General features: G+C 47.6%; 1 protein-coding gene across 3 annotated transcripts in view; it reads left to right on the top strand.

Annotated features, from left to right (window-relative positions):
- Positions 1–27,222, top strand: part of Kirrel1 (kirre like nephrin family adhesion molecule 1) — a 97,564-nt gene that overhangs the window by 9,775 nt on the left and 60,567 nt on the right. The window contains exon 1 of one of the 3 annotated variants that reach the window (XM_021239853.2): positions 13,530–14,087. The exons of 1 other annotated variant lie outside the window; for it this stretch is intronic. In XM_021239853.2, the coding sequence (XP_021095512.1) occupies positions 14,024–14,087 (64 nt within the window). In that variant the 5' untranslated portion in view covers positions 13,530–14,023. Of the gene's footprint in view, positions 1–13,529; positions 14,088–27,222 lie in introns of those variants that run through there. One more of the 3 variants, XM_021239852.2, reaches the window with a different exon arrangement.

The raw sequence follows: 27,222 nt of genomic DNA, 5'->3' as shown, positions 1-27,222 counted from the left end.
ATGTTAGTGTGAACCAAATATAATTAGAAAGGAAAATCTGACTTTGCAAAAAAACCCAAAAACAAACAAAAACCCTAATGCATTGCAAAGCCAACTTGAAATGACTTGTGGATTACCTGCACTGCTGCTGCTGTCCATTTGTGCAGAAAATGGAGAGGGGAGCCTCTAAAGCATGTGTCAAGAGATTTAGTGTACACATTGCTTTTCACTTCACACCAGGGTCATGTCATAAGACACAACCAAGTCCCCAGAACTGGGTAACCCCAGGAGTGCCCTCAAAGAGGGTCAGCCTTTTTGCCAAGAGAAGCCACTCTGCCTGTTGCTTATTTGGAGCCTTGGTTTTTCTCATCTACAAAATACAGACAATTATACCTACCTCGCAAGGCTGTTGTGGGGATTGAATGAAAGAATATATTAAGCAACAGTATCTGGCACTCAGTAAACTGTAGTTATTAATATTGCACAGTGCTTGCTTTTCACACTTCACAGTGCAAGGCAGATCTGAGAAGGGAAACAATAGAATGAGAGATGAACAAATAATAGGCCTAGTACAGCGAAGTCTGTGCTGATGGCACCGAGGGAGGTGACCACTGATAGGGTAGCCCCTGAACTCCATCCTCTGCTTTGGGGAGGAGCAGGATGTAATGGGAAGCACCCTGGTTTAGAATTGGGTCTGTGTCCTGGAGCTGGAGATGGAATGGCTTTTACCCTCTGTGAGCCTGTGTTTCATCATTTGTAAGACAGCGATGACGGCACCCACCTATCTTTATTCTAGGTCCTGGAAAGGCACTCAGAAAAGTGCATAGTAAGCTTAATCCCTGTCCCTCCAGAAGGCTTCAATTTACTGCGTTAGAACAAAGATCCTCAAACTTTAACGTGTTTATAGAACATCTGGGGATCTTAGTAAGGGCAGGTAGGGGTGGGAGGGTCACATGCAGGTTCTGCAAGTCACGGGGTGACACATGCTACAGCTGCTCCCCACCCTTAGGTGCACCCTCTGAGGTGTGAGAGGATGCTTTCCTCTAAGGAAAGAGCTTGTCAGCATTCTAATGGAAATCAAGAGCGAATAGAATTCATTAACAGAATTCGTTTTTTTCAGCCAGCTTAGTTGTATAACACAGCCCTGATGGACCATTGATTCGGGAGCTTTGATGTGTTTGTGTTAGGGAAGCAGCTTGTGGGACCAGAGAGGGTACAGAGCTTGCCAACAATCCTGTCCCCAGCCCCATGACTAACCCATCCAGCCGCCTCCCTGCCAGGTCGCAGGCTCCCAACCCCCCCACCCCCTTGCCAACTCTTCACTTCTGCTGCCAGCTGCAAAGTTGAAAAGCAACCAGCCAGTTGTGCTGGTGGAAACTCTTCCACTCTAGTCATTTCCACTCAATTAAAAAAACTATGAAAAACCCTCATAATTCATCTTGATGGGAGATTGGGGGAAAACATTTTGACAGAGCTTCTAGGCAGGACTATGACACTGTTAGTTTCAGTTTGAAAATGGGGTCATGAGCAGAATGTATGATTAGGGGAGGGAGATAGGTCATGGCCTTCACCAGAGGTATGGTTTGGGAGGAGCAGTGTGGAACTGACTCTGGATGGGTCAGCTTCTCACCTTAATGTAGAGCTAAGAGTTGGTCAGCCAACATGGTGTTCTCTCTCTGCTTCTATGTGAAGACCAAGCTTAGACTCATAGGAGTCTTGTCCACTGGGGAACAGGAATACCACTGATTCTCTTTCATCCTCTTCTCCCTTGCAGAACACTGACACACATACACAGCTAGAAGCATCAATCCCTGGAGCTTCCAGGGCAAATAAAGGAGGGGTGAGAGCAATCGGACTGGGCTTGGGCTACTTGGGACAGAGAAAGAACCTGAGGTCAGAAGTGAAAATGGTGCAGTAGTTCTTGAAGAAGCCCCACATCTTTGGATCCTGAAGTTACACCTGTCTTTAGGCTGCGCTAACTGGAATCAGCCGGACATCAGTGTTTGTCCTTTATTTGAGAAAATAAAAGACATTTCATTAGTGCTCTCTGCTCATTCACTCTCACATCTGGTACTCTCTGGCAAGCAGGAAGTTCTTCTTTGTGTCTACTCTGAACTTTTCCAGCTCCTGCATGGAAACTGTCCAACTGGGGACTGTAACTGAATACATCTCCAAGTTTTCTGTATGTCTGGATAAGTAACATTTTTCCTCACTAGGTTCATTTTCTTGCACTTCAGGGCAAAGCTCCTTATTTTAAGAAGCAAGCCCAGAGGGGTCATAGGTCAAGCTGCCTTCCAGGCCCCACCCATATAGGCTAAAGAAAGTTGTCTCCTTAGGGGTCGAACTCAGCAAGGCTGTCCTCCTGCAGTGTCCCCAGCCAGGGTCAGAAGGATGGAGTTCACAGGACCTGGCTGAGTCACCATGCCCTTATCTCTCTGTCCAGTGTCCCCTCCTGTACAGCTCAGACCAGTTGGGGTCTTGAGGGCTCTGGCATCCTTCCCACCATCTCTAGTGAAGGCCTGAGGTCCCCTCTTCTGGCCCTGGAGGGACAGACTGAGAGAGAAGCTGGCACCTGCTGCTGAAGCCAGGTAGATGGGGAAGTGGGCTTGGAGGGGTGGACCTGCCCCACTGTCTGGACCCAATTTAGCTACAGAGTGGGATGTTTTCCTCTTAAAATCACCAAGGGATATCCTCAGCCTGGCTTTGCCTGGGTGACATCACTCAAAGTCAGTGTGGGCAGAGGAAGGCGCGGATGGGGTATATGTGGTGGGGTGCTAGCTAACTGTATAGGTGAGATGGGCTCTCCATCTTCCAAATGTATGAACCTATAAATAAAGGGGGATTTTGCACCCATCTGTGCCTCTGCAGGGAAGAGGGTAGAAAGAGAGCCTGGTGCTGGGAGTCAGTAGAGATGGTTCCCTGGGAGGAATAGAGAGAATACTGGAATCAGTTGGAATGGGGTGGGAATGAGGTAGAGGAAACCCCCAGTGGAGTCTTGGTGGGAGGAGAATTGTGCCCAGCCAGGGCTGAGTGGGATGGAGATGCTGAGAGCTAAGAGCCCGTGTCACCTTGTCAAGTGTGTCACTGTCTGTTCGTGTGACACACTCCGCAGACGCACAGGCAGTCCTACACCTGGAAGCAGCTGCTGCTCCATGGAGGGCAGGGTGGAAAGCAAGTCCCTCCAGAGGACAGACCAGTGTCTTTGGGGGAGCAGGCACATGGTTACAAGTGGGCTGCAGTGTGGAGCCTACCAGCCGGGATGCATGCAGGGTCACCATACCCTTTTTCAAGGGTAGGAGGATAGGACAGCCATGGCCTGGGGTCCTGGAAGCACAGCCTGTGTCCTGGCAAGGAACCATCTGCGCAAGCAGGCCACTCTGTGGCTGCCATCCACCAGCAGAGCCACAGGACCTGTGTTCTGGCTGCTGCCTGACCCCCAGCCAGATGCTCCCTGGGCCCCTTCCTCCTGCTGCCCTTCCCTGTCTGTCAGTCTGTCACCCAGCAGGAGTGCAGTGGGCCCTGCTCCTGAAGCATTTGGTGCTTGATAATTTGTGGATTATAGCTAACTCTCGATAAAGATTCCCCTAATTGCTTGGCTCACCTCAGGTTCCATCATCAAAGCAAAGCCGTGAGGCCCCCCTCTCGCCCTCCTTTTCTTTTTATTATCTCTTAATTAATCACTCTGGCTTTCACACTTAGCAGATAATTACAGTCTCCTGGGCACGAAGCTCATTTTCATAACCTCCTGCTCCAAACCTGCAGTGGAGGGGGTGGGGAGGTAGCGGTAGCGGGAGTGAAGGGGGAGTGAGCAGAGCCAGGGTGGAGGGAGGTGGGGCATCGAGTGGGTGGGAGGAGGGAGACAGGAAAAGGGACCTGAGCCTGAGCGGAGCATGGGTTCGAACAGGACCCCTGATGTCCCAGCAGGCCTTGCCAGTGGGCAGGAGGCCCCACCTGATGTCTACCCCTGAGCTGTGTGCCTCTGGCTCCCTGCAGGGCTTGGAAGGAGGTGTGTAGAGGAAGAGAGCTTAGGAGGAGCAGTAGGGTCCCTGGGGGAAGCTGGTGCACCCAGGTGCTGGGAAGTGGGGAGAGGCTCTTATAGGGACAAGAGGCAGCAGGCATGGGGCGAGGACCCGGGCTGGGAGCTTTTCTGTTGTGGAGGATACAGGACACACACCCTGGGCCTTGATCCCGTGGAAGGCCATTTGGCGAGCACTTTCATTGTGTGTATGGTGTGTGTTTCAAAATATGATCACCCACCCATTTAAGAGATGAGAAAACTCTAAGGAGATGAGAAAACTGTGGCTCTGGGAGAGTGATTTGCCCAAGAAATCCAGGTCTGGTTGCAAAAGCCTTGTTTTTCTGTTGTTGTTTGTTTGTTTAAATTAAGACATGGTCTCTCTGTGTGGCCTGGGCTGAACTCACAGCAATCCTCCTGCCTCAGCCTCCTGAGTGAAAGATTATGACCTCAACTATAGATGGGCCCAGTCCTCATAGGCTCAGGGCACAGGATAGACATAAGGGGAGAGGGAGGGAGAAGATGAGTCCTACTTGTCTTTCTCCTCTAGACCCCAGGGACAAGCAGAGGACACACAGCTGACCGATGGGTGTGAGAAGCTCAAGAAAGAAAGTTGATCCAGCAAATTAGACAGAGCCGAACCTGGACCCTAACCTCCATCGTGTGCTCTGTGCCTGACCCTCATTACTTCCCTCGGCGAGCCTTTGTGGCCTGGGCTTTTCTGCAGGTCTCAGAGGAGCTGGAAAGGGGCAACACAAGAGAGTCATTTTCCCTGTGCACTTGGAATCTTCCTTCGTGACCCTGATGTGTGGCTGGCCTTGGCCTTTAGAAAGAAATAAACTGGTTCCCAGTGCTTCCTTTGCCATTAACTGCTGATGAGACCCTGGGATATAACCTGTCACTGTCAGTGTCTTCCTCACTGGCCAGTGGGTATCTCAGAAAGAGGCCTGACAGTCTCTATGAAACAGAGTCCCTGGCACATACTAGGTGCGTAACAAGAGCTGTTATTGCCAGTTGTGTCACCATATATGAAAGCAGTGGCTAGCCTGTGCCTAGTAGAAGGCACAGAAAGCAAGTTTGTTTCTTAAAAAGCTGGTGAGAGGGAGAGAGCCCTTTTGGTCTACTTTTTCTGTTAGGGAGGAGGGAGGGAGGGCAGGCACAGAATTTCCACAGCTTAGGCCACTCTGTCCCAGTGCAATTTTTCTTTTTCTCCCCACAGATAAGTTCTGTCTTCTGGCTAGGGCTGCCTCCAGTTCAGAGTGTGTTGGCACCAGTTCCAGGCAGGACTGATCTTCCCTTTTGCCCACCAAAGGCCCGGGTGCCAAAGGGTGAATCACGTGGAGCTCAGGAGGCTGGTGACTTCTGACTCAGTCAGCTCTGGTTTCCTGGGCACTCCAATAGGAAAATCTATATCCAGGGGGCAGGGTAGAAAGAGCACTAAACTGGGAGCCTAGCCCCATTTGTGCCCCTAATGCAGGGACCTCAATGACCTAGGCCTGTGTTCTTATCATAAAATGAGGTTAATCTTCAGGATGCTTCCTGGCTGCAGTTTTCCGGCTCATCGCCACCCTATGGGGGTTTGCCAAAAGGACTAGCTCTTTCCAGATGGGGCCTCAGATCTCTGATTTATTTTGTGAGCCATAGCTGAGGGTACTGATTTCAGAGGGTCCTAGTAAGAGTACCCCAGGAGAAGCAGCCTTTGCTCAGGAACATGAGTAGAAAGGAAATGTTTTATGTGTTTTTAGATCTGACCTGGACTTGAGGTGAGACCAGCAGGACTCTGCACCCCGCCCCAAACAACACACACACACACACACACACACACACACACACACACACACACACACACACAGTCCTGGGGATGATGGCCCAGCCTGCTGGGGAAGGTGGGGACCTGACTGAGGGTGTGGGCGCCTGTGTGTGTATGTTGATAAGATTTTCCCCCTGAAGAAACATGCTCTGGCTTCACCCTGAACTTTAGCTTTGGTCTATGAAAAGGTTTTGCAGAGTCTTGTGGGAACATAAACATTTGGCAGATTTCTTTCCCTGAAAGCTATTTCTTTTCTTTTTCTGGGAACTTAAGCCAGCAAGATCAAGGCCCAAGGCCCCTCCACCCTGTCCTCCTCCTTCCTCTTTGCCTGAGACACCCAGCCCCCCCCCCCAAATGAAAACAAAGTTAACTGGTGTGTACTGGGAATCATCTCAGAGCAAACTGGGCCAGAAGAAAGGAGTGAAGCAAACAGCTCTCCCAAGAGGAGAAATTACAAGGGAGGGGAGAGAGAGAGAAAAAAATAGCAAATAGCATCAGTGGTGAGAAGTGAATTCTAGACATTTAAAATTCTTTTGGTTTTAATCATCTCAGAGGCCAACCAGAGCTGAGCTGTGGGGGAAGGGAAAAAATGAAAACCAGGGCCACCTACTCCTAGCTCACAGGAATCTGACTGTAAAGACCGGGAGCTCTGCTCTGCAGGTCTCTCAACCCAGCCCTCACCGAGCCTTCTGCACTGGAGCTGGTAAGGTTTCCTCCTCCAGAGAGCCCTTCGTACTAACCCTCCCCTTTAGCTCCTTTTACAGGCTCAGTTTACACTCGGTTTTAAAGCACCGACCTTTCAGTTTTCCAGCCAGATTGCAAATTCCCCAAGGCCTTGGATTATGTTTTGTTCGTAACAAAACACAACCAACAAACAACAAACCCTAGGCTCTTTCATAAGCCCTGACAGGGCCCCCTCTGTGAGGGGGTGGGGCTCAGGCTGGGCCTCTTTTCCTCATCTGAGGAGTGGGGCCTTTAAATGTCCTAGGAGCTGAGGGAAGCTGTGAGGAGCCCTCAGAGCAAAAGGAGCTGTGCTTTGTGGGGGACATTGGGGGTTTCCTCAAGGACTGCCCCGGGGGAGGAGATGGAGGCATTTCCTGAGGCCTTGGAAGCAGAAGCGGAAGCCGGGGCGGGGGCGGGGGATCTCCTTCTGGGACAGGCTGGATCCAGCAGGGATGTCTGGGGACATTGGTGGCTAGAGAGGGCCTTGGGGCAGGGGTTGCAGGCTCCTCCTTTTCCAGCCAGGGTGGGTGTAAAGATGTGGGAGTGGGTCAGGAAATCTTGTTAGCTAGGAGGAGGGGACAAAGGGCCAGGCCCAGAAGGAAGCAGAAGCCAGGGAAGCTGGATATGAGGCTGTCCTAGCAGCCTTGTCCAGAAGCCCCCTTCTCTCCCTAGTCTCAGACCCCTCCCCTGTGCTCAGCAGCTTTCTCCCCAGCCCTCCCTTCACCAGCAAGTTCTTTGTTTTCATCTGGAGGAAACTCTCTTCATTCTTGTGCCTACAAGTTGTTTCTCCCAACCCACACTGCCCAACACCACTACTTTCCTAGAAACTTTGATCCTTGGGCCTTTGGACTTTGGTCTGTTGTTTTTTTATAGCACGTCTCCCACCTCCTCCCACCTCCCACTTTCCCAGGGTAGATCAGAGTTGATTTTACGGTGGGAGTGAGTGCCTTGAATTTTACTACTTCTTGCACTGCTTCTTCCTGGACATCTCTTTCATTCTTCCAAGAGCTCCAGTCTGTTCAGCTGTGAAATGGACAGCTCCCTAGAAGATGCCACTAGGCAGGAAGCCCAGAAGGAATATGGTTTTCATCTTCTGAGTAAAGGGCAGGTTCTGGAGTTCAGACTGCTCTATTCCAATCCAGGGCCTGCCACCTCCTAGCGCTGTGACCTTGTGTATGTTGCTTCACCTCTTCATAGAGTAGCGCCATCTACGGGGAGTGATGGTAAGAACTGGACTGCATCAGACAGTTCATGTAGAACCCGTGGGATAATGTCTGAGGTGCTTAAGTATATGGTGTATGTTAGCTCTTGTTTAGTTGAATCCTCACATTTTGTGGTATAGAATAATGAAAATAACCCTGGATTTCCAGCCAGGAGACCTGGGTTAGGATTCCATTTTCTTCCTGACTTCCTTTGTGACTTTGGTCAAGTCCATTCCCTAAGTAGCACGTGGAATTCATAAAGTCCTCTTCTGCCTTCCCCTTCAGTGGGAGTAGTTGAATATAAATCAGACTCCTTAAAGGATCAGCATTTAGGAAATGTGTGTTAAAAGATTGAGCTAATATGCTGATCTGGCCAGAGTGATGGAACTTGGCTGTGCTGTTGGAGGCTGAAGCAGGAGGAACCCAAGTTCAAATTCAACCTGGGCAGTTTAACAACTTAGGGAGATCCTGTCTCAAAAGGAGGGGGCCTGACAATGAAGCTCAGTGGAAAGGCCCTGAGTTCAGTCTCCAGTACTGCAAAAAACAAAAAGCTAATCTTTGAGCAAAGAAATTGGAGCTGAGTGTCAGAATGACCTGCTGAGGATGGATACAGCTAACCCTTGTTGTGGGGACTGTCCTCTTAACTAGTACATCTGGCTGCATCCCTGGCCTCTACCCACTGAAAGCCACCATCCTTCAGACATTTCCAGTCGCACCCTGGAAAGTGAAATCACCATCGCCCTAGCTGAGAGCACTGGGCTAGCTAAATGGGAAAAGGTGGAACTGGAAGTCAAGTCTTCTGATGTTCCATCCATCCATTTTTCTAAATGCCAAATTGTTGAAATTGTTGTCATTGTTGTGTGTGGGTGTGTGTCTGTGTGTGTGTGTCTGCATACTGAGGATCAAACTCAGGGCCTTCTCTCTGAGTTATGTTCCCAGTTATGTGTGTATTTAGAGTCAGAGTCTCACCAGATTGCTGAGTTGCCCAAGCTGGGGTTGAACTTTCGAACCTCTTGCCTCAGCCTCCCAGAGTTCTGGGATTGCAAACATGCACCACTATGTCTAACTCTTTACCTATATATTTAACCTTGACCCACATCTGGTAAAATTCAGAGATAATTATGAATTTAGGTGGAACTACTTTGAGGTGGAACTTTTGATTTCTATCCCATTTTAGAAATGATAAGATTTCCTACAAATGACTCAAGTTTATCTTTCTTTATGGCAGAGTAGTACTCCATTGTGTGTATAAATACCATATTTTCTTTATTCATTCATCTGTTGATGGAAATACAGGCTTCTTCCAAGATTTAGCTATTTTGAATTGTGCTGCTATAAACATAAGTGTGCATGAATCACTGTAATATGATGTCTTTAATGGTTTCAGGAAGTTATCTAGAAGGGGAATATCTGGGTCAAATGGAATTTCTACTTAGTTTTTTGAGGAATCTCCATGTTGATTTCCATAGTACTGTACCTTGAGACCATAATGTTAAGTGAAATGAATGAGACACACAAGCTTAAATGGTGCATGGTTTTTCTTATATTTAAAACCCAAATTGCAAATAAAAAACAAAATAAAAGATAGGCAATAGAAATTAGGGAGATAGATAATGTGCTTTTTCAAATGGGAAGGATATCAAAAGATAGAGGGAGGGCTGGGGATTTAGCTCAGCAGCACCGTGCCTGCCTTGCAAGGTTGTGAGTTTGATCCCCTGTGTCAAAAAATAAATAAATAAAAATGGAGGGAGGGGAGGGAAAGGCGATAAAAAAGGAATTAAGTTGTGTTATGTGCATGTACCAACTGCACCCAAGGAGTGTAAACATTATGTACAGCACACGTGCATTAATTTTAAAAATGATAAAGTTTCCACATAAGCCATGACTTGCCTGTCTGTCCAAAATTTGGGCCTGGAAAGAAGCAGGTGGCAAAGAAAGTGACCTGGATGATTAGGTGGGATGGGTGGAGGCTCTGACTTCCTCTGGGAACAAAGTTTGTGGTGAGGATTGTTGGAAGATCCAGCACATCTCTGGTCCAGGCAGGTAAAAGCCAAGTCCTCCTGATGCCACCGACGACAGCGTCCTGTCTGAATGCCTGCTCCTCCTCTAGTTCTCTCTCCTCAAACATACCTCCTACGCCCAGCAGCTGCTTGGACTTCTCTGCAGCCAGGCCTAGGGGACCCTAGAGTCTAGTTGGAGAATCACAGATTTATCCAACCTCTGACTGTCAAAAACAAAAGCCAGGACCTAGAGGGTCCGTTCGTGACTCACTGCCCCAGAGAGGGACTAGCACTGCACATCAGCCTCCTCTGTCTTGGCCACCCAGCGCACATTGGAAGGATACTTCCTTCATGTCTCTCCTCAGATCTCCCTGCCTTCCCCAGTGCTCGGGTAAAAGTCCTTTCTCCTGTTGAGGTTGGGAGTGACACAAGGAATCTACTGTACACTAATTGCTGGAAAATTTGAGGCTTGGAGAGGAAGGTGGTGGTCTCCAGAGAATATAGGGTAATGCTGTTCCTGGGTCTGTCAGCAGATCTCCCACCTTCCCCAGATGGGCTCTTATCTTTCCACCTCTGCCCCTGTCCCTCCTAAGGACCCCCCTCTTGCTGTCATGGTAACCAGGGGATTAGGACTAGCTTGGAAGCCCAAAGATACGGGAGAGGGCTTAGAGAGGAGGCAGGTGGAGGGAGGAAGTGAGAGGAGGGCATGATAAGGAAACAGCTGGGTGGGGGAAGAGGAGAGCAGAGAGGAAGGTGAAAGGAAGGAGGAGATGAGAGAGAAGACTCATCCCTGGTAAGAGAGAAAAGGGAGGGGGAGGAGAGAGGGAGAGAGAGAAAAACCTCAACTTTTATTTAAAATCAGAGAGCAGTTGTAGGCCTGGAGTTGTTGCTATGGCAACGGCAAAGAAAAGGAGATAGAGAGCTTGTGAAGCCGTGAAAACCCAATAGGGGTAAATGTTTAAAGCGAGGAACAAAAACCATTCAGAGATAATTAAGTAACAGGCTGCAAGTTCCACACTCCTGCCCATTGTCAGGGGACTGGGCCTGAGATTCCGGCCTGCTTGTACCTCTGCCTTCTCCCACCTCTTGCTCCTTTCCCTTGTTCAAGACGGAGGATTTCAGAGAAGCAGCTGGGGACCCCAGCCCTCCATGTCATCCTGCTTTCACTGGGGACTGTCCTCCTCACTCTGGCCCCAGCTCCTTGGAGGAAGGTTGTACAAGCTTTCTCTCCCTCGCTATTAAGAGAAACCTGGTATCTGCAGGGGGAGAGAGGCTGAGGGCAGATACATGGGAGAGCTCTTGGACACCGAGTCCCCGATGGATAATGGAGCTGTGACTCCATACCTGGCTCTTTCCCTGGGTGTCTATCGCCCTTTGGCCTGTTCCTCCAGAGGGAGAGGACTTCTGGTCTGGAGCTCTTTTGGGGCTGCTTAACTGTGTTCAGTGCCACCTCTAATTCCTCTGTGAATGCTTCTTAGGCTTTTTCCAGGCTAATCCTCAAACCTCAAGATGGCCAAAAGCTAAACTGATATTTTTGGGGTTAGGTATACCATGCAGAATATAGATATGATGGCAAAGTACTTTCTTCTTTTCAAAATTATCCTCACTCAGGTACCTGAATCCCACCCCAGACATCGAAGTAGCTAGCTGGTCCCTTACCTCATCTCCTCAGGGAAATAATCCTTTGACTGCTGCCTCCCTCTACCTGGAGACACCTCCCAAGACATCATGGATATCAGAAAGGGCTATGATGTCCTTTTTCCCTGTCATCTCAGGATGCAGCTCTGAGCTGGGTGCTAAAGCAGCTAAGTCAGAAGGGTCCTGTTTTATGTCGGCCACTCTCCCTCCCACAGTTGTCACCCACCTCCAGTCCTTCCCTCCAGATTCTCTCAGCTTTATCCTTAGACTAAGCCAGACAGTCAGAGAGTCTCGAACTGAGACCAAATGGTTTTAGCCCTTTTAAGAACTGCTTTTACTGAGCTGAGCATTTGGCACAGTGCCACCAGCCTGCCTTGAGGAATGTTCTAAGGAGCAGCCCTCTCAAACTTCTCATTGTTTATGGTAGGGATGTTGACTAGGATAAGGTTCAAAGCATCACAGTGTCCTCTGAGGAGCAGCCTTTGGTGAAAGTTCTGCAGTGGTACTTTTCCTAAGCCATTGATTCCTTTTTATTTTATAGGTCTTATAAATTGTGTCATGAATTTTGAATTTTTCCTTTTTGCATTGGCTGCTTGGAAGCTCAAGGATGAACCTGGCAGTTCATTTCTGGTGCAGCAGTTAGGATCTTACAGCCTATATATAGTATATTAGATCTACTCCCATCTCAGTGTATTTCTCCTGCCCATATTCTCTTTCTCTGGTTTCCTACCATCTCCATGCAATGTTTAATTTCTTCTTTTGATTGATTTTTTGTATCATGGACCAAGTACATTTATATCATTGTCCATATACATTGCTTCAAGTCTTTTATAAAACAAAGTAATTAAATTGAGTTGTTATGTAAAACATACTTCATAGTGCCTGGCAAATAGTAAAAAAGCAATGAAAATGTCAGCTACTATTTTAAGTAAACAAATAATGTCTTCCTTTAGAAGTCCTGTAAAAATGGTCCAGAGGCTGCAGAGACCTGTTCAGATTAAAGGCTGCCTATAAATACCGTTAACACCCAGCTGACCCAATAGAAGGGGAAGTTTCTCATGGATAACACCCAGCCCTTGATTTGTTTTTTAACCTTTTTTTTTTCAAACTTGGGAATGCATCATGGTGATGATGATGATGATAATAATCAGATTTACCTTGCCTATTAGAGTTGACTTGGACTGCTGTTTAAATGAGTTTCTAATTCCCTACTCACACCAAGACTGACAGCCGATATATCCTGGGTGGCAAAAGGACTCAGCTTGCGTGGGATTAAGATTTTTCCGTGGATAATCTCCAAAGTGAGGGACCTGTGTGTGAGTAATTGAGAGCTGACAGCCTTGCATTGGATCAGTTTTGCCTAGCCAAACGAGGGACCGAAACCCTAGGGAAGACAGAAGGGTTATAAGACAAGTGAGGTTGCTGTTTCTCAGCCTTGCTCAAACTACACTAACTCCGGTGAGGCTGACCCTGAGTTCTTTGTTGCTTTGTCATTGCCTTTCATTTTCTCCTGTGAGAGAATAAAAAGGAAAAATAACTGTGTTTTGTTGAGGCTCACATTCACTGACCTCTTACTATATGCTTGGCTCTCTGAGTGTGTGTGCACTGTCAGTGTGCCGAGTCCCTGTGAGCTGCCTTTACTGCTCAGAGTGAGATTCCAGTTTTATCTTACCTCTAGTTGAGTAAGACATACAAAACCGAGATAATGGGCATCTCTTCTCCTAACTTTTCTATCTCCTTCCCTCAAGGTCTTTGCAGTCCTCCCTCATTTTGTTATCCTCCTTCCCGCCCTTTCTTCCCTTCCTTCTATCCTTTGTAGTGCCTGGGAGGAAACCCTAAGCAGCAGTCTACCACTGAGCTACATCCCCAGCTCTCTCTTTCCCTTTCAGAGATCTCCTTTTCCTTTTCACAATTTCAAGGTCTTTCTCCATTCTATTTCTACTGAAATAAATTTCGAGAATGAGTTTTCTCCCTTTCTATCATTTTAGAAAAAAACCTTCCCCAATTACTTACAAGGGCAAAAAAAAAAAAAAAAAGAAGCAGCTCTCTCAACCCCTTAGTTCTTTTCCTTAGAAGACAAAAGATCCTCAGAATTAGAGAGGAAGGGGGGAAAAGAAGCGGGGTGGGGGTGGGGGGGGAAGATACCAGTTAAAAATTTTCATCAGGGTCAAAGACCTGACAGAAAAGCTTTGTTTAAAGGGAATGTGAAGGGGGAGGAGGAGGGAGTTGGCAACTAGCAACTCTCAACCTCAGAAGGCAAATATCTTGAGAGTTGAGGGAAATCTGGAGATAGTGAACATTTCCACTGAAGTCAGGGAAGAGCTTTGATTTCATTTTTAACCACAGCCTTGTCCTTCCGAGGCTGGTAGAATGTGCTGAGAGGAAGGACCGGACCGGGGGCGAGAAGGAAGGGGAAGCAGGAAGCTGCCATTTTGGTTTCACTCTGGGTCAGAATTGCCAAGAGTGAATGGCTGAGAGGAAGCCTTTGAGGAAGGCTGTAGGCCTGCTAGCCCTCCCCAGCGTCCCAGCTTACTGCTTGAGGAGGAGAGGAGCAGCAAGTGTGTGAAGCTGAGGTGTGGGACGCTGGTGAGATCCTGAGCTACCTGTGGGCAGTGTAGCCGTAGACATCCAGGGCTGAATCGGGGTCCACCCGAGAATGGAGTGTGATGCGGTGGGTGATATGAGCAGCCTCTCTGGGACTTTCAGAAGACAAGACTCAGGTATGTCCCTCGATAGAGGGAAAGTGAAAACCAGACATAGCATGGGACATTGTTGAAGAGTATCAAGAACAGGACGACTAGACCAGAAATCAAACACAGCTAGACAGCAGGGAGCCCTGGAGGACAAAGGTCAAGGGTGGAGGGGCCAGGAACCCATCCCTCCTCAAGGCCATGCAGATGCTGCCTTCCCAGGGGGCTCTGCTGTTGGCTCCACTGGGCTGGCTTTAGAACAAGTGGCAAGTGTTTAAATCCCAGATTGCTTTTGCCCCAGCACCTGGTATCCAGCCATCGATTGATGTGTCATGTGAGAATATGAACCGATTTTAATATTAGCCTGAACAAAACGTAATTAGAAAGAGAAATTTGCTTCTGCTGTTGTGGCTGCTGCAGCATAGAAGTTACGTAAGGGTCATTTAGCCAGCCCTGGAGCATCTTCCCATTCCTATCCCCAGGTGTCTCCCCCGAACCAAAGAAGTAGAGCCCCAGAGGCTCTGGTCCTTGGCTGGAACAGACTCCCAACCTGGGCACAAATCAAAGACATCAGTACATGGGGAACATCTAGGCAAAAGGGAAACGAGAGAGAAGGGGCAAAATAGAGAAGAATGAACAACAGACTGAAGGGAGAAGGAATAAAGAGCTGAGACATAGCTTAGCCTCTGTAGAGCGGGAGGAGAACCGGAAGGCAAAGAAAAAAAAAGGCAAGGCGTTGAGTTATCCTTAGACAATTGCAGAAAGACAAGATGGATTCAGGAAGGAATGAACTCTGCATAGGTCCTGTATTATTATTAATACACTCAGGCAGGCAGGCAAAGGAGCATTTTGGCAGAGACTTTGGGTGTGTGGGAGAGGGGCAGGGGTGTGTGGCGATGGGGGTGACTTTGTGGGGTGACATTGGTGCAGGCATCCAGCCTGAGCTCCATGCCGGCCCCCTCTACCCAGCTTTACACTGGGGCACTTCATTTGGGTGGAGGCAGGCAGGAGTGGAAACTCCAGGCCTAATTGCTAGGTCTCTCTCAGCTCTTCCAGGGAACACGGGGCAGGAAATTCCTCAAATTCCAGGCTTGTAGGATCATTGCCCAGCGTTAACCACAGAGCTGGGGAAAGAGGCAGCAGGGAGGCAGAGAGAGCTGCCCCTCTCCATCTTCTTTTCCCTTCGGTTTTAAAACAGCAGCAAATTGGAAGGACTTGGAGGGGCTGCTGGCTTAGAGGAAGGCCCCAAACAGAACAATGGTCCTGTAGAGAAAGTCCCAGGTCTGGGAATCCCAGAGAAACTAGCCCTGAGTTGAGTAGGTTTCAGGGTGAAAATAGACTGCTGTAGACAGGGACAGGAATTTTTTCCCAGGATGAGTTTTTTTAGCTCTCAGGAGTGGCGGGTGGAAAGGAACCTGTTTCAGGAGAACCTAGGCAAGAACTGTCTTGTAGAGAGCCGAGCAGGGAGCACATCAGAAGGGGTTTTGGGGTCGACAGCGACATTTGCTTTTGCTCTGAGGGGGCAGCCAGGAGGGTCTCCTTCCTTTCTGAGTTCTTATCCCAGCATAACAAGTTTAGGGCACCTTTTCACACACCACCTTGACGTTCCCTGGACAGCTCACCCCCTTTTGTGGTACTGGGGATTGAACTCAGGGATTTGGCACTGAGCTACAGCCCCAGAGCTTTTTTTTTTTTTTTTTTTTTTAATTTTGAGGCAAGTTACTAACCTGGCCAGGCTGGACTTGAACTTGGCATCTGACCCTCCTGCCTCAGCCTGTCAGAATGCTGGGGTTACAGGCTTGCCCCACCACCCCAGGCCTCCTCCTGGATTTACCTTCCAGGTGCCCCACAAAGACCACTCTCTGAAGGAAGTCTTCCCGGCTTCCCCAAAGATTGATCGTTTCCATTTACTTCCTTTGGGCTTCCAGAGCAAATTGCTTGTACTTCGACAGCCTCTGTCTTAATCATAGTGAGATGTTTACCACCACCTCCTGCATGCGGTGTAATGCTCCTTACGGTGGTGGATATACCAAGACTCCTTTTTATATTTGTAGCTTCCTTCTCTCATCTCTGCCCCCAGCACCTACAAGAGTGACTGCCCCCCACTTCAGGCCACCCTCTCCCCACCCCAGAATGTTTGTGGAGTGAATATTTTTTGAGAGTGGATTATCACTCCGTAAGTCCTCATAATGAATGTTTAATTTAAAGCCTGGTTCCTCTTCCAGCTATCATCACTTCATATGTGCTCAGAAAAGGCAAGCGCTTTTTTTTCCTAATATTATCTCCGGTAGAACATAATTAGGTGTTGGTAAAAATTCATTATTATGCTTTCCAGTGCCAAAAAGAAATGACTTTTGCATTATCCACACCACTGCTCTCCCTCAGTGGTGTGGTTAACCGAGATGTGGACGTTGTTGTGATAATTCATGATGGAACCATCTTGAAGGGCATTGGATTTATTGGGTCTGAGGAGGAAGCAGTGGCCCGTGACCTCTGTCATGCTTTCTTCTCAGTCACTAAGCGTTCTGGGGTTTGCCCAGAGCACTTGCAGCTTGGGGTCCCACCCTCAGTGGCAGCCTAAAAATGGCCAGTGTGGGCTGGCATTAAGGCAGGATCTCGACTATAATATATGTATAAGCCAGGGGTGGTGGCAGCCGCCTAAAATCACTCACAAGGTCAAGCCCAGCCTGGGCGATTTAGCAACTTAGGGAGTCCCTGCCTCTATATAAAAGGACTTGGGATGTAGCTCAGTGTAAAGGTCTTGGGCTCACTTTTAAGACTGCTTAAAAAAAGATATATATAAATGTTTCTAGCCTTCCTCCTTCCTCTCTTCCTAGGGAAGCCCGGGAGCCCCTTTCTGTGGGCATGGCAGCTGTGGTAGGTTTCATGCTAGGGGCTTTCCTTAGCCCCCTCTTGTGGGCTTTTAGGTCCCAGAGGTACATTATGCCTATTGTTCCTGAGATATATATACACTGACCTGTGGATAAATATAATGCCACCTGAGGCGTTAAGTCCAGAAGGGACAGGAAATAGTACCAGGTGTGGTGTGGATGGCGCCAGTTTATCAGTGCTTCTTTCTTTGTTTTTGTTTTTGATATTTTGGTACCGGGGATCGAACTCAGGTCCTTGCACTTGCAAGGCAGGCAGCAGAACCACTGAGCTAAATCCCTGGCCCCTATCTCGGCTTCTTTTTGTTTTGTTTTGTTTTGTTTTGTTTTTGGTACCGGGGGATCGAACTCAGGTCCTTGCGCTTGCACAGCAGGCGGCGAAACCACTGAGCTAAATCCCTGGCCTATCCTGGCTTCTTAAAGGGGTCAGCCTGCAGCAGGACTTAGGAGGAGGGGACAGAGTCTGGGCTGTAGGGAAGAAGAAAGGAACACCAGGTGTGGGCGTGGGTCTGGGGGCGAGCATGGTGGGGAGTTGTGAAAGCCTTGTGCACCTGGATTCTTAGTGGGCTGCTTTTGTGAGTTCTTGAGAAATAGGTCAACACATAATGAAGTTTGAGAGGCTACATTCCAGTTTCTGGGCACCTGGGTGTGAGGGAAGCAGGAAACAAGGAGGATTATGAAGGGCCATTATCATCCGAATTAGATGGCCTGTAGGTGGGCCTGTGAGGGGTGTAGAGAACATAGAGTTTCAGAAGTCCATGCATGCAAGCATTTAATTTGTGTTGCGTACCTTCCGTGTTCTGGAAGGCATGTTAGAGGACTAGAGTATCTAGTCCTTGAATTAGGAATCAGAAGACCAGAGAAGAGATGCCACTGGCTCAGGCCACACTGCTGACTGATCTGGCCTGGGCCAGAATCCCTCACTGCTGACTCCCAATCCAGTGCTCTTTCTGCTACAGCTAAATGCAACCCATAGTCTTTGAGTTCAGTTTCCCTTTGTATATAATGTCCAATGGGCTGTACTGGGTACAGTGACTTTAAAGTACCCCAGAAATCCTACTAGTGATATGCTGCCCCTTGTGGCTGAAAGTCAGGGCTTGCCCCTGATCCTTTCCAGCTGCCAAAATCCCAGGCCCTGCGGCTATGCTCCTCACACTGCCTCCTGAAGAAATTGCAAAAGAACTTAATTGCAGGGGCATGGAGAGAGGGTCCAGATGTTCAAGCAGGTAACTGGGCTAGCTTGCTCTCCACTCCTGCACATCTTAATTTCTTTGACCAGTGTGAGGGCCTCTGTGAGCCTTCTGCTAAAAAGCACCATGGACTCAGACTGTTTCCACCCTGCTTCTTCCTTGTATATGCTCATGTGGGTGCAGGTGAGGAGAGATCTTTCATTAAACTCAGGTGGAGAAGGGAGGAGCCTGTAGCAAACACCTTGAATGATGTTAGGGTATGTAAATGTCTTCTGAAGTTCTTTCTGGAACCCTGTGTGGCTTTCTTTTCTGCACAAATTGCACAAGGTTGGTCTGGAGACATGAAATGAGCCACCCAAATGGAAAGATACTGCCTGGAAGGTTTTACCTTTCCCCGTTGGTCTTAGAAAGGTTAATAAAACAAAGAAGGCAGAAGTTGTGCCTACAGGAGATCCTTCCAGTCCCCTATAGTCCTTTGGGAGTGGGATGGAGGAAGTGATGGGAGAGGCGAGCTCCCTGTGCACTTGGCTGGGCTTTGTTATCCTCCTCTGCAAAGAAATTCCCTCATGCTCTTGTAGATGGGGAAGGCTCCATAGTTTTAGACAGTGAACAGTATGTTTTCATTTCAGTTCGTTTCAATCTGGCAAGCATTTATAGAGTGCCAGGCACTGTTAGACACAGAGAAAACAGAGATGAATACAGTATGGTTCCTTGCCTTCCAGGAGCTCATAGTTAAGTAAGTTTTTATTTAAGACAACAACACTTGTCTCAAATATAGCAGAAAGACTGACTATAAGGAGAGGTACTTTGGGACAGAGAATGAGAGGCATAATAATGGAAATCCCCTGCAGCCCAGCTAGAACCATCAGTTCTCTGTTCTCTGACTGGCAGACAGCTTGGTATGATGCAAAGTTCACAGGAGGAATTAAGAGACTTGGGTGTCTTCTCCCAGCTTTGCCATTAATACTGCATGCTGACAGGGTAAATTATTTAACTGCTCTGCCATTCTAACTCTTACATGGAGGTGAGATTGAGTAGTTTCTTAGATCTCCCCTCAGCTATAAGGTAAGGTCAATCTGGGAAGGCTTCCTGCAGTTTTAGAGAATTGGAAAGAAACATCGTGTTTGCAAAGATGTCCAGTCTGATCCCAGGCAGAGATGGAGATAGGCAGTGAAGGGAGGAAGAGGATGGAGACCCAGGGTCCGGCATTGGTATTGGGTGGAGCTGGGTCTAGAACACCTGGAGGTGGGTGGAGAGGACTTTGGCTCCAGCTGCAGAAGACCATACCTGACAGCATGAGTTTCCAGAGAGCTGGGGACAGAGTCCAACCCAAGCGGATCTAGATGATCTCCCTCCAGTGCCACAAGGCCACCACCCTGACCTCAGAGCCAAATGCAGCTCACCACCAGTTGCATTTTTAGAAGGAGAGGGGGTGGTGTGGCAAAACCAAAGGGAGTAACTCCTTTGAGGTTGGAATTTCTTACCCTAAACTGTGGAAACTGGACCCCAAAAAGAGGTCCTCCCTTCAGACTTATTTAGGCAGTCCAGATGTTGCCGGCAGTTGTCACCTAGGTGACCTGGGATGAATCCTACACCAAGCCTATGCTACTGCCTCCACCACCAAGTGTTTTCTTCTTGTCCCTGAGGGCCTGACCCCACCAACTGCTGCCTGTTCGGAGTCTTCATGTTCAAGACTCACTAGCAGGGCACTTAGGCTGAGCAAAGTCAGATGTGTCCTTCCCACATTCTGTCCTCCCACCAGAAGAGAGAAAGAATGTACACAAATACTTCCTCCAGTATGGTGGAGATGGGAGGGAGGAAGAGGATCAGAGTGGGAACCAAGAGAACAGCCTAGGAAAAGAAAATGAGGAAAAGAAGTGGACAGTGAAAAGGGAGTTGGAAATAAATGGAGAAGCGAGAGATGGTACAAGACAGGGCCACCCAGGGATGGAGCAGAAGTGCAGATAGGCAGAGAGACACAGAAACAGTGGGGAGGGGTTGACTCCAAAAGGTGGTCTGGGGAGAAAGGAGGCAGGGAGAAAGGAGAAAGAGAGGAGAGAGAGGAAACACAGCAAGATGGGTAAGGGAGCCCTGCAGCCAGGAGCCCAACACAACAGAAAAGGAGAGGCCAGAAGGGTGAGAGATGGGAGAGGGGAATGGTAGCAAAGGAGATGGAGAGGAGCGGGCAGGCCGACTGGCAGAGGAGGCATGCATGGCTGGTTTAATGAGCCACTCCGCTCTCCCACTCCCCAGGAGAGGTGGCTGCTAATTATGCCTCTAGCCTGCCGGGTAGGAGGAGGTTAGGAGGGCTGAAGAAATGCCCTGGCCAGGCAGAAGGGCAGAGGGGAGTGGGGTGGGAGCAGGTAGGAGTGCTGAGCTGGCAGGATGGCAGATGGGACCCCTGTCCTGCGTCCCCCAGGCCTCTCTGAGGCCGAGGACAGGCCTGGTGCTGGGAGGGGCAGACTTTATTTTTACGTGATGCTCTGACACTGCCCTCCTCTTGGATCGATGGCAAGAAAGCCAGAGGTGATGTGAGAAGGCAGGAAAGAGAGGAAGGGGCTGCATATAGCTCTCTTCACCCCGTACCTCTGTGGGCCTCTTCTCCTGGCCAGTGTCTGGTCCTGTTGCTTCACCTCTGCAAATCAGAGGCACCAAAAGCAAACCAGGGCTAGGCGAAACTCCAGCCTCAGGCCCATCCAGCTCCCTCCCTGTTCCTGTTCTGCTGGAACTAGGAGCTAGGTTTAATAGTTCTTCACCCTTCATTGTTTGTCTGGGCTCCCTGAGTGATACCCTATAGGTCCCACGGAGTGCAGCCAAGTGAATGGGAGACGGTGACAACTATCCCATGAAGGGCTTGTGACCTAATTGGAACTCATGAGAGGTGGGGAACAGTATACTTAGAGAAATAGAAGCGAATCAGACATTGGCTATAGAAACAGCATGGATGTTGAAATCAGATATACTTGGTTATAATCACTTCATAGGTGTTGGATAAATTTCTGAACTTTGGTTTCCTTATTCATCCTAGGAGATTCACACTGATTATCCCCATTTCACAGAAGAGTCTGGCACAGAGAAGTGAAATTGCTCTTCCAAAGTCTCACAGCTAAAATGTGACAGAATGGGTGGGATTAGAGACAGACAGATTGGCCTGGAAACTGTACATCTAACTCATACTCCACAGCCTTTCCTGGAAATGGGGGTAGTGTTACTGAGCGTCTGGGTATGGAGAGAATTAGATCAGCCAGAGGCCCCTGGCACATAGTAGGTCCTCAATATGTTTCCATCCTCTCAGAGCAAGGCAGTAGATACTAAATTGCCCCTTGAGTAGCATAACCAGGAAGCCCAGGGCAAGGACAAATCACTGCTTATTAGGAGAAGACCTGGATAAGGTCTGACCTTCAGGGAGAATTAATAGGATTTTAGTCTTAGGGATAGGGCAGGGGCAGCCCCGGGGAAGGAATGGCGATCTAGAGACCACCTCAAAAAGGACTAGCACTCCTGCCTCCTCCTGTATTCCCATGTGAGTTTTACTAATGCTATTTCTGTTACTCCTCCCTTGCATTACTGCCAAGCCCCCGAGAGAGAACCTGGTCACTTCTGCTTCCAGGCTGGGAACATCCCAAGTGGACAGCACTGTCTTTCCATCGTGGACCCTTGACCGTTCCCGCCCAAAAAACCACTCTCACACTCTTGTCTCAAGCCTGCTAAGGGGGTGCTAGTGCAGAGTTCTCAGGATGTACTCTCACAGGGTAATTTGCACTAGTTGGTCTCTTCCATAACTCCCTGTAATGCCAGGGTGTGTATGGCTGTGTGGTGTGTGGTGTATCCCATCCAGAACGGTCAGCGATAGGTTCATATAACTTCATTGAGATTTAGGGAGAATTTGGGTTATTCCTTTCTTCTTTAATGTTCCCAAAGCTGGGTGCAAATCTGACTTTCAGTTGTAGCTAGCAGCTTTAGCAAGGGCTGTTTACCGTACTTGCTGGTGATATGCCAGGAATTATGCAAAAGCGTAGTGGGTATAATGAGCAAGACAGTTTCTGTCACTCAGGAAGGAAAGCCCAGGATGCATTTTCCTGGGCTACTACAGAATCTTAGGGGTTTGCTTAGTTATTATTGTTCAAATTTACTTTTATCCTTTAAAAGATTATTGTGCATGTGTGGTACTGGGGATTGAACCCAGGGCATATGTGCATGCTAGACGAATACCTGAGTAATTGATACATAACACTTTGCATTTACTAAGGATTTCACAGTCCCTTTGTTTAATTTCCAATACAGTCCCATAAATAGCTAGTATTTCCATTTTATAGATGGACAAACTAATAACTAGGAGAGACAGATTCTCTTGCGCTGGATCTAGGATGCAGACCCTGACCTTTCTCCGGATATTCGTGTGTGTTCCACTGTGCAGCACTGAGTGGTGGAAATTACCCTACCTGGAGGGCTCATTTCCCTTTAAGTTGGAATAAGTGATCTTTATCTTTGTGGTCCTCTGCTTCAAGTTTTATTAAGTACATAATTGTGTCTGGCTCTGTGGATGTAGTGTGAAGAGATACCTATGCCCCAGCCTCTGCCCTTTGGGGGCTATAGTTTGTGCCAGAGGCATTGACATGGGTAAACTTTTACAGGGCCTGTAGGCAGCAGGAGGAAAACAATACCCTAACATGAACTGACAGCCAAGTATTTACAAGACTGTGCAAGGTATGTGCATTTTAGAGGTGGGACAGAATGAACAGCTCTTGCCCAGAGTGCCAGGGCACAGGAGCACATTTTCAGTAGCCATTCTAATTCTCTCTCCTTGCTCTGACAAAAGCTTGTGTGTCTCTGTGTATGTGCATGTGTGTGTGTGCATGCATGCATGCCCCTGTATGTCTTTTTTAATACTTTTTTGCAGACAGCCTGTGCACAGTTGGTTTGGTTATAAGGTGAGCGGTTATGGGAGTCCTATATTTAGATAATGAGGAGGAAACTTTGAGACCTCCTATAGCAATATAGTGAAATTTATTCTCCTCCAATATATATCAAGTTTATCTCTTAACACTGAGCTTTTATAAGATAGAATGAGTACCTGTAATGTAGGAGAGAAAGTACCAAATAGCGACTTTGAAATCAGAGAAATGCGAAATTTAATTCTAGACCTAATATTTTGTCATACTTACAACACTGGGTGATTTATCTGAGCTTGGTGAGTTTCAGTTGCCTCATATGTAATTGGGAAAGTTATCTCTACCTTGCAGGGCTGTTCAGAGAATTAAGTGAGATTGTATATGTAAAGCACTCTATAACCTGATGGCTTAATGTATTTTCATTAAATTTTTAATTTTATATTTTTAGGAGGTAATGCACATGGTACAAAATTCAAAAAATGCACAAGGGTGAATAGTGAAAATGGCTCTTTATCATTGCTGTCTTCTAACCACTATTTCTCTTCCTTTTATGTATTTTAGTCCTTAAAAAATCCCTGGGTACTGTGGCAGGGCAGGGTTTGCAGTCATTGAAGCCCGAGTTTAAATAGGCTACATGAAGTCATCCAGATGAACATGGGGACATTAGAACCTAAGTCCTCCTAGTAGTGTCCCAGCTTGTTGTATTCTATATTTCACACTAGAAGACATCATCAGAGATAGGCCCCAAGTTGCAAAATCTTATGACTTTGGGCCATAGATTCTTTTGAGAATCTTATGGAAGTTAGGGTTCCTCCCTTCTTCACCCCTTACGTACACATGCCATTGAGACTCTTGCAAATAATTTTATTATTATTATTATTTTTTTGTATTAGGGATCGAACTCAGGACCTTGGGCTTGCGAGGCAGGCAGCGGAACCACTGAGCTACATCCCTGGCCCATTGCAAATAATTTTAAATGATTTTTCTACCATTAGTGTCCCAAGAGCCGAAACCATCCCAGTGCTTTCTGTATATGCTCAACAGAGTTTTGCTCTGTGGGACCACAGTAGCACATGGCTCAGCGACCTGAGACAGAAGATCTGGGTTCTACTCTTGGCTATGGGATGTCTTATCTTTGTGACCTTGGGTGAATCTCTCAATTTCTCTGAGTTTCACTTTCTTTGTCTGTTAAATGATGTTGATATTCTCTGTCCCCAAAGAGTTGTGAACTAACATTTATAAAGTCCTTTTGCAAAGTGTGAAATTAAAAGCAAATCTATATTATTTCTCCCTACAAGGCCTAGAGAGGGTGAGGAATCCATCAAGAAATATTTGGAATTTTATAAAGCAATTTGGAGAGTGCCTGTTCTGCTTGGTGGAGGCTGCCCATCCATGCCCCCACTCTCTGGATTTGGCATCCGGCATCCAGGTCCTCAGCCTTAGATATGAGTGCTGACTCATGTCCTATTGAGCATCCCATCTTCAATTCTCAGCTCCATCTGCTTATCCCAGTACAAAGTGAGCAATAATCCCATTATCAAGACATGTCTCATTAAGACATCTCTAAGATGGAACTACCAAACAGCCTGGTAGAATTGAGGCTGCTGCCTGGGAAACCTTCCTCTCCCTTCCCCTCCCCTGTTCATTAATGATTATGGGAGGTTTTATTCCCCCCAACAAAAGTGTTAATTAGACATCATTCTGAACAGGGACATTACACAAATGAATTAAACTCAAACCAGTCAACAAGCCAGCTCTGTGCTTCAGGTCCCCCGAAAGAGAAGGGAATTGAAGGCTGTAATGGGAAACAAATGGGAGGATGTCTCCCTTAATATAGAATAATAAGTAGGAAGGTTCCCTTCAGCTCTAGCACCACTTCTTTGATGGCAGATTCCTTATCCTCCCACCTCCTCTGCCTTCTTACTCCTTTTTCTTTATTCTTCTCTTTCTCTATTTATCACACACAAACACACACACACGAGGCTTAGAAAATTAGGGTTCCAATTTTGTTGAAATTGTTGAGTCAGAAGACCCCAAATCCAAACCCTTTCATCACTTTTACTTATGAACAAGTCCTTGAACCGTATAGAGTCAGAGGTCTTCTGACCAAAAACCAGGGTATGGACTCTGCAGGAGCATAGTATCTGTCTATTGAGTCTGGATTGATGCCGACTTCTGGGAACCTTTGTGGCCTGGCAGTGTCTTCCTGGTCTCTATCACCCACTGTAGGTAGCATGGCAAGACTTAGAGGGGAAAGTTTTACTCCTTGTCTTTTGAGGGCTCCCTTCTGACAGGGGGAGAGATTATAGATTGAAAAGTCTTAAAAACATTCAAATAAGAATCAGATAGGACAAAATTAAGTATCAAGCATTTGGTACCCAGTGGTAATTGGGGGACTGTATCTGTTGGGGAGACTAGAGCCGCAGTGAGAAAGTAAATGGGAGGGCCGGGGATTTAGCTGAGTGGTGCCACTGCCTGCTTTGCAAGCACAAGGTCCTGAGTTCTATTCCCAGTAAAAAAAAAAAAGTAAGCAGGAGATGTTGGGGAGGATGTGCTGGGTCTTTCTGGCCAAAGCAGGAAGTACTCTATGGGCCTGAGAACAGGGAGATGAGATCAGAGCACCAAGGGGTGGTGGTATGTGGACTCTTTGCGGGGAGGGCTGACTTTTCTCTAGTACTGCAGGGCCTGGCACATGGTAGGTGCTTGAATAGATCTGTGGTGTTAGATTCAATACAAATGGGCTGTGAGAGAACTAGAACCCGACCTGTTGTCTCTGGGATTAGTCAGAAGGAAATTGAGCTGGTGGTTCAGGCCTGTAATCCCAGCACTCTGGTGGGGTGAAACAAGAGGAGAGGATCATGGGTTCAAGCCTCGCCTGGGCAAGGCTTACTGACTTAGGGAGACCTTGTCTCAAAAAATAAAAAGTAAAAAATGGGCTGCAGATGTAGCTTGGTGTGAAGGCTCTGGGTTCAATCCCCAGTACTGTTAAAAAAAAAAAAAGAATTCCAATTTTAAAATCATGTGGGTGGATATATGGAAAAAGAAAGGCTTCAAAGGCTTCCTAGCAGGTCAGAGGAGGGGTGCACTCTGTATCTCCTCCTTTTACTCCAGTCTGTGCCTAGGAATAAAAATTCATCCTTTACGAAGTACGCATCACAGGTTGTCCCCATTTCTATGGGAGGGTCCCACCACCATCCCTGTGCCTCATCTTTACAGGAGTCCTCACAGTCTTCTATGAGCAGTGCCTTCCTGTTCAAGGAGTGCTTGAAGTTCTGGGCCAGATGGTGAGCTTTCGGCTGTCATTACTCCGTGGTGCCTCCTCTTTCTTGACTCCCAGCTCATTTTGTTACCCCCCCCCCCCCGCATTAGGAACTTTGATCATAGACTCAAAGTCTAGGGCTGAAGAATTCTTTTTCTTGTTTAGCCCTTGACTGCACAGCATGAACCTAATGTTTCAGTGATAGAAACTAAAGTTTTCCTTTATCCTTCTCTTTGATTTTTAGGTGCCTCAGTTTCCCACCAACTCCCTTTTCTCAATTTCCACTCTAATTTATATCCAAGTACTTGGCATTCTTTGTATTCCTTGAAATTCAAGCTCCAATAAGATCTAAGCAATGAAAAATTAAAGAGAGTTGTTGTCCAATCTTTGTTACCATTTACCTGGGAAAGAGAATGAGTATCAATAGTGTGTTAGCCAGTTTCCCATTACTGTAACTAGATATCTGAGGTGCTCAATTTAAAAAGAAGAAAGGTTTGCTTTGACTCATAATTTAGGAGCTTTCAGACTCTAGGTGGTTGGCCCCATTGCTCATGGGCCTATGGGGAGGCAGCACAGCAGGGTGGAAGCTCATGACAGAGGACACTACTCACCTCATGGCAGCCAGAGAGCAAAGAGAAAGAGGAGGGAGAGGCCTGGTCCCAATATCCCCTTCAAAGGCACACCCCCAATGACCTCACTTCCTGCCCCCAATGGCCTAACTTCCTTCTTCTAAGCCTCACCTTCTAAAGGTTCTAACATCTTCTAATTCCACCGTAAACCAGGGACCAATCCTTCAACCCATGAGCCTCTGGGGGACATTGCAGATTCAAGTTATAATGAGGTATCAGATGTGTGTTCAAGTTCATAATCTCTCACCATCTGTGAGACCTGAGGGAAGTCACTGAACTTTTGAGATTCAGCTTACGGGGGCTGAGT

The sequence above is a fragment of the Heterocephalus glaber genome, unplaced genomic scaffold, assembly GCF_053883595.1.
Source record: "Heterocephalus glaber isolate CG9 unplaced genomic scaffold, H.glaber_assembly_v1.0 deba00001561, whole genome shotgun sequence".
Lineage (NCBI taxonomy): Eukaryota > Metazoa > Chordata > Mammalia > Rodentia > Bathyergidae > Heterocephalus > Heterocephalus glaber.
Note: the sequence above shows the minus strand (reverse complement) of the source record. Positions and strands in the feature narration are given on the sequence as shown.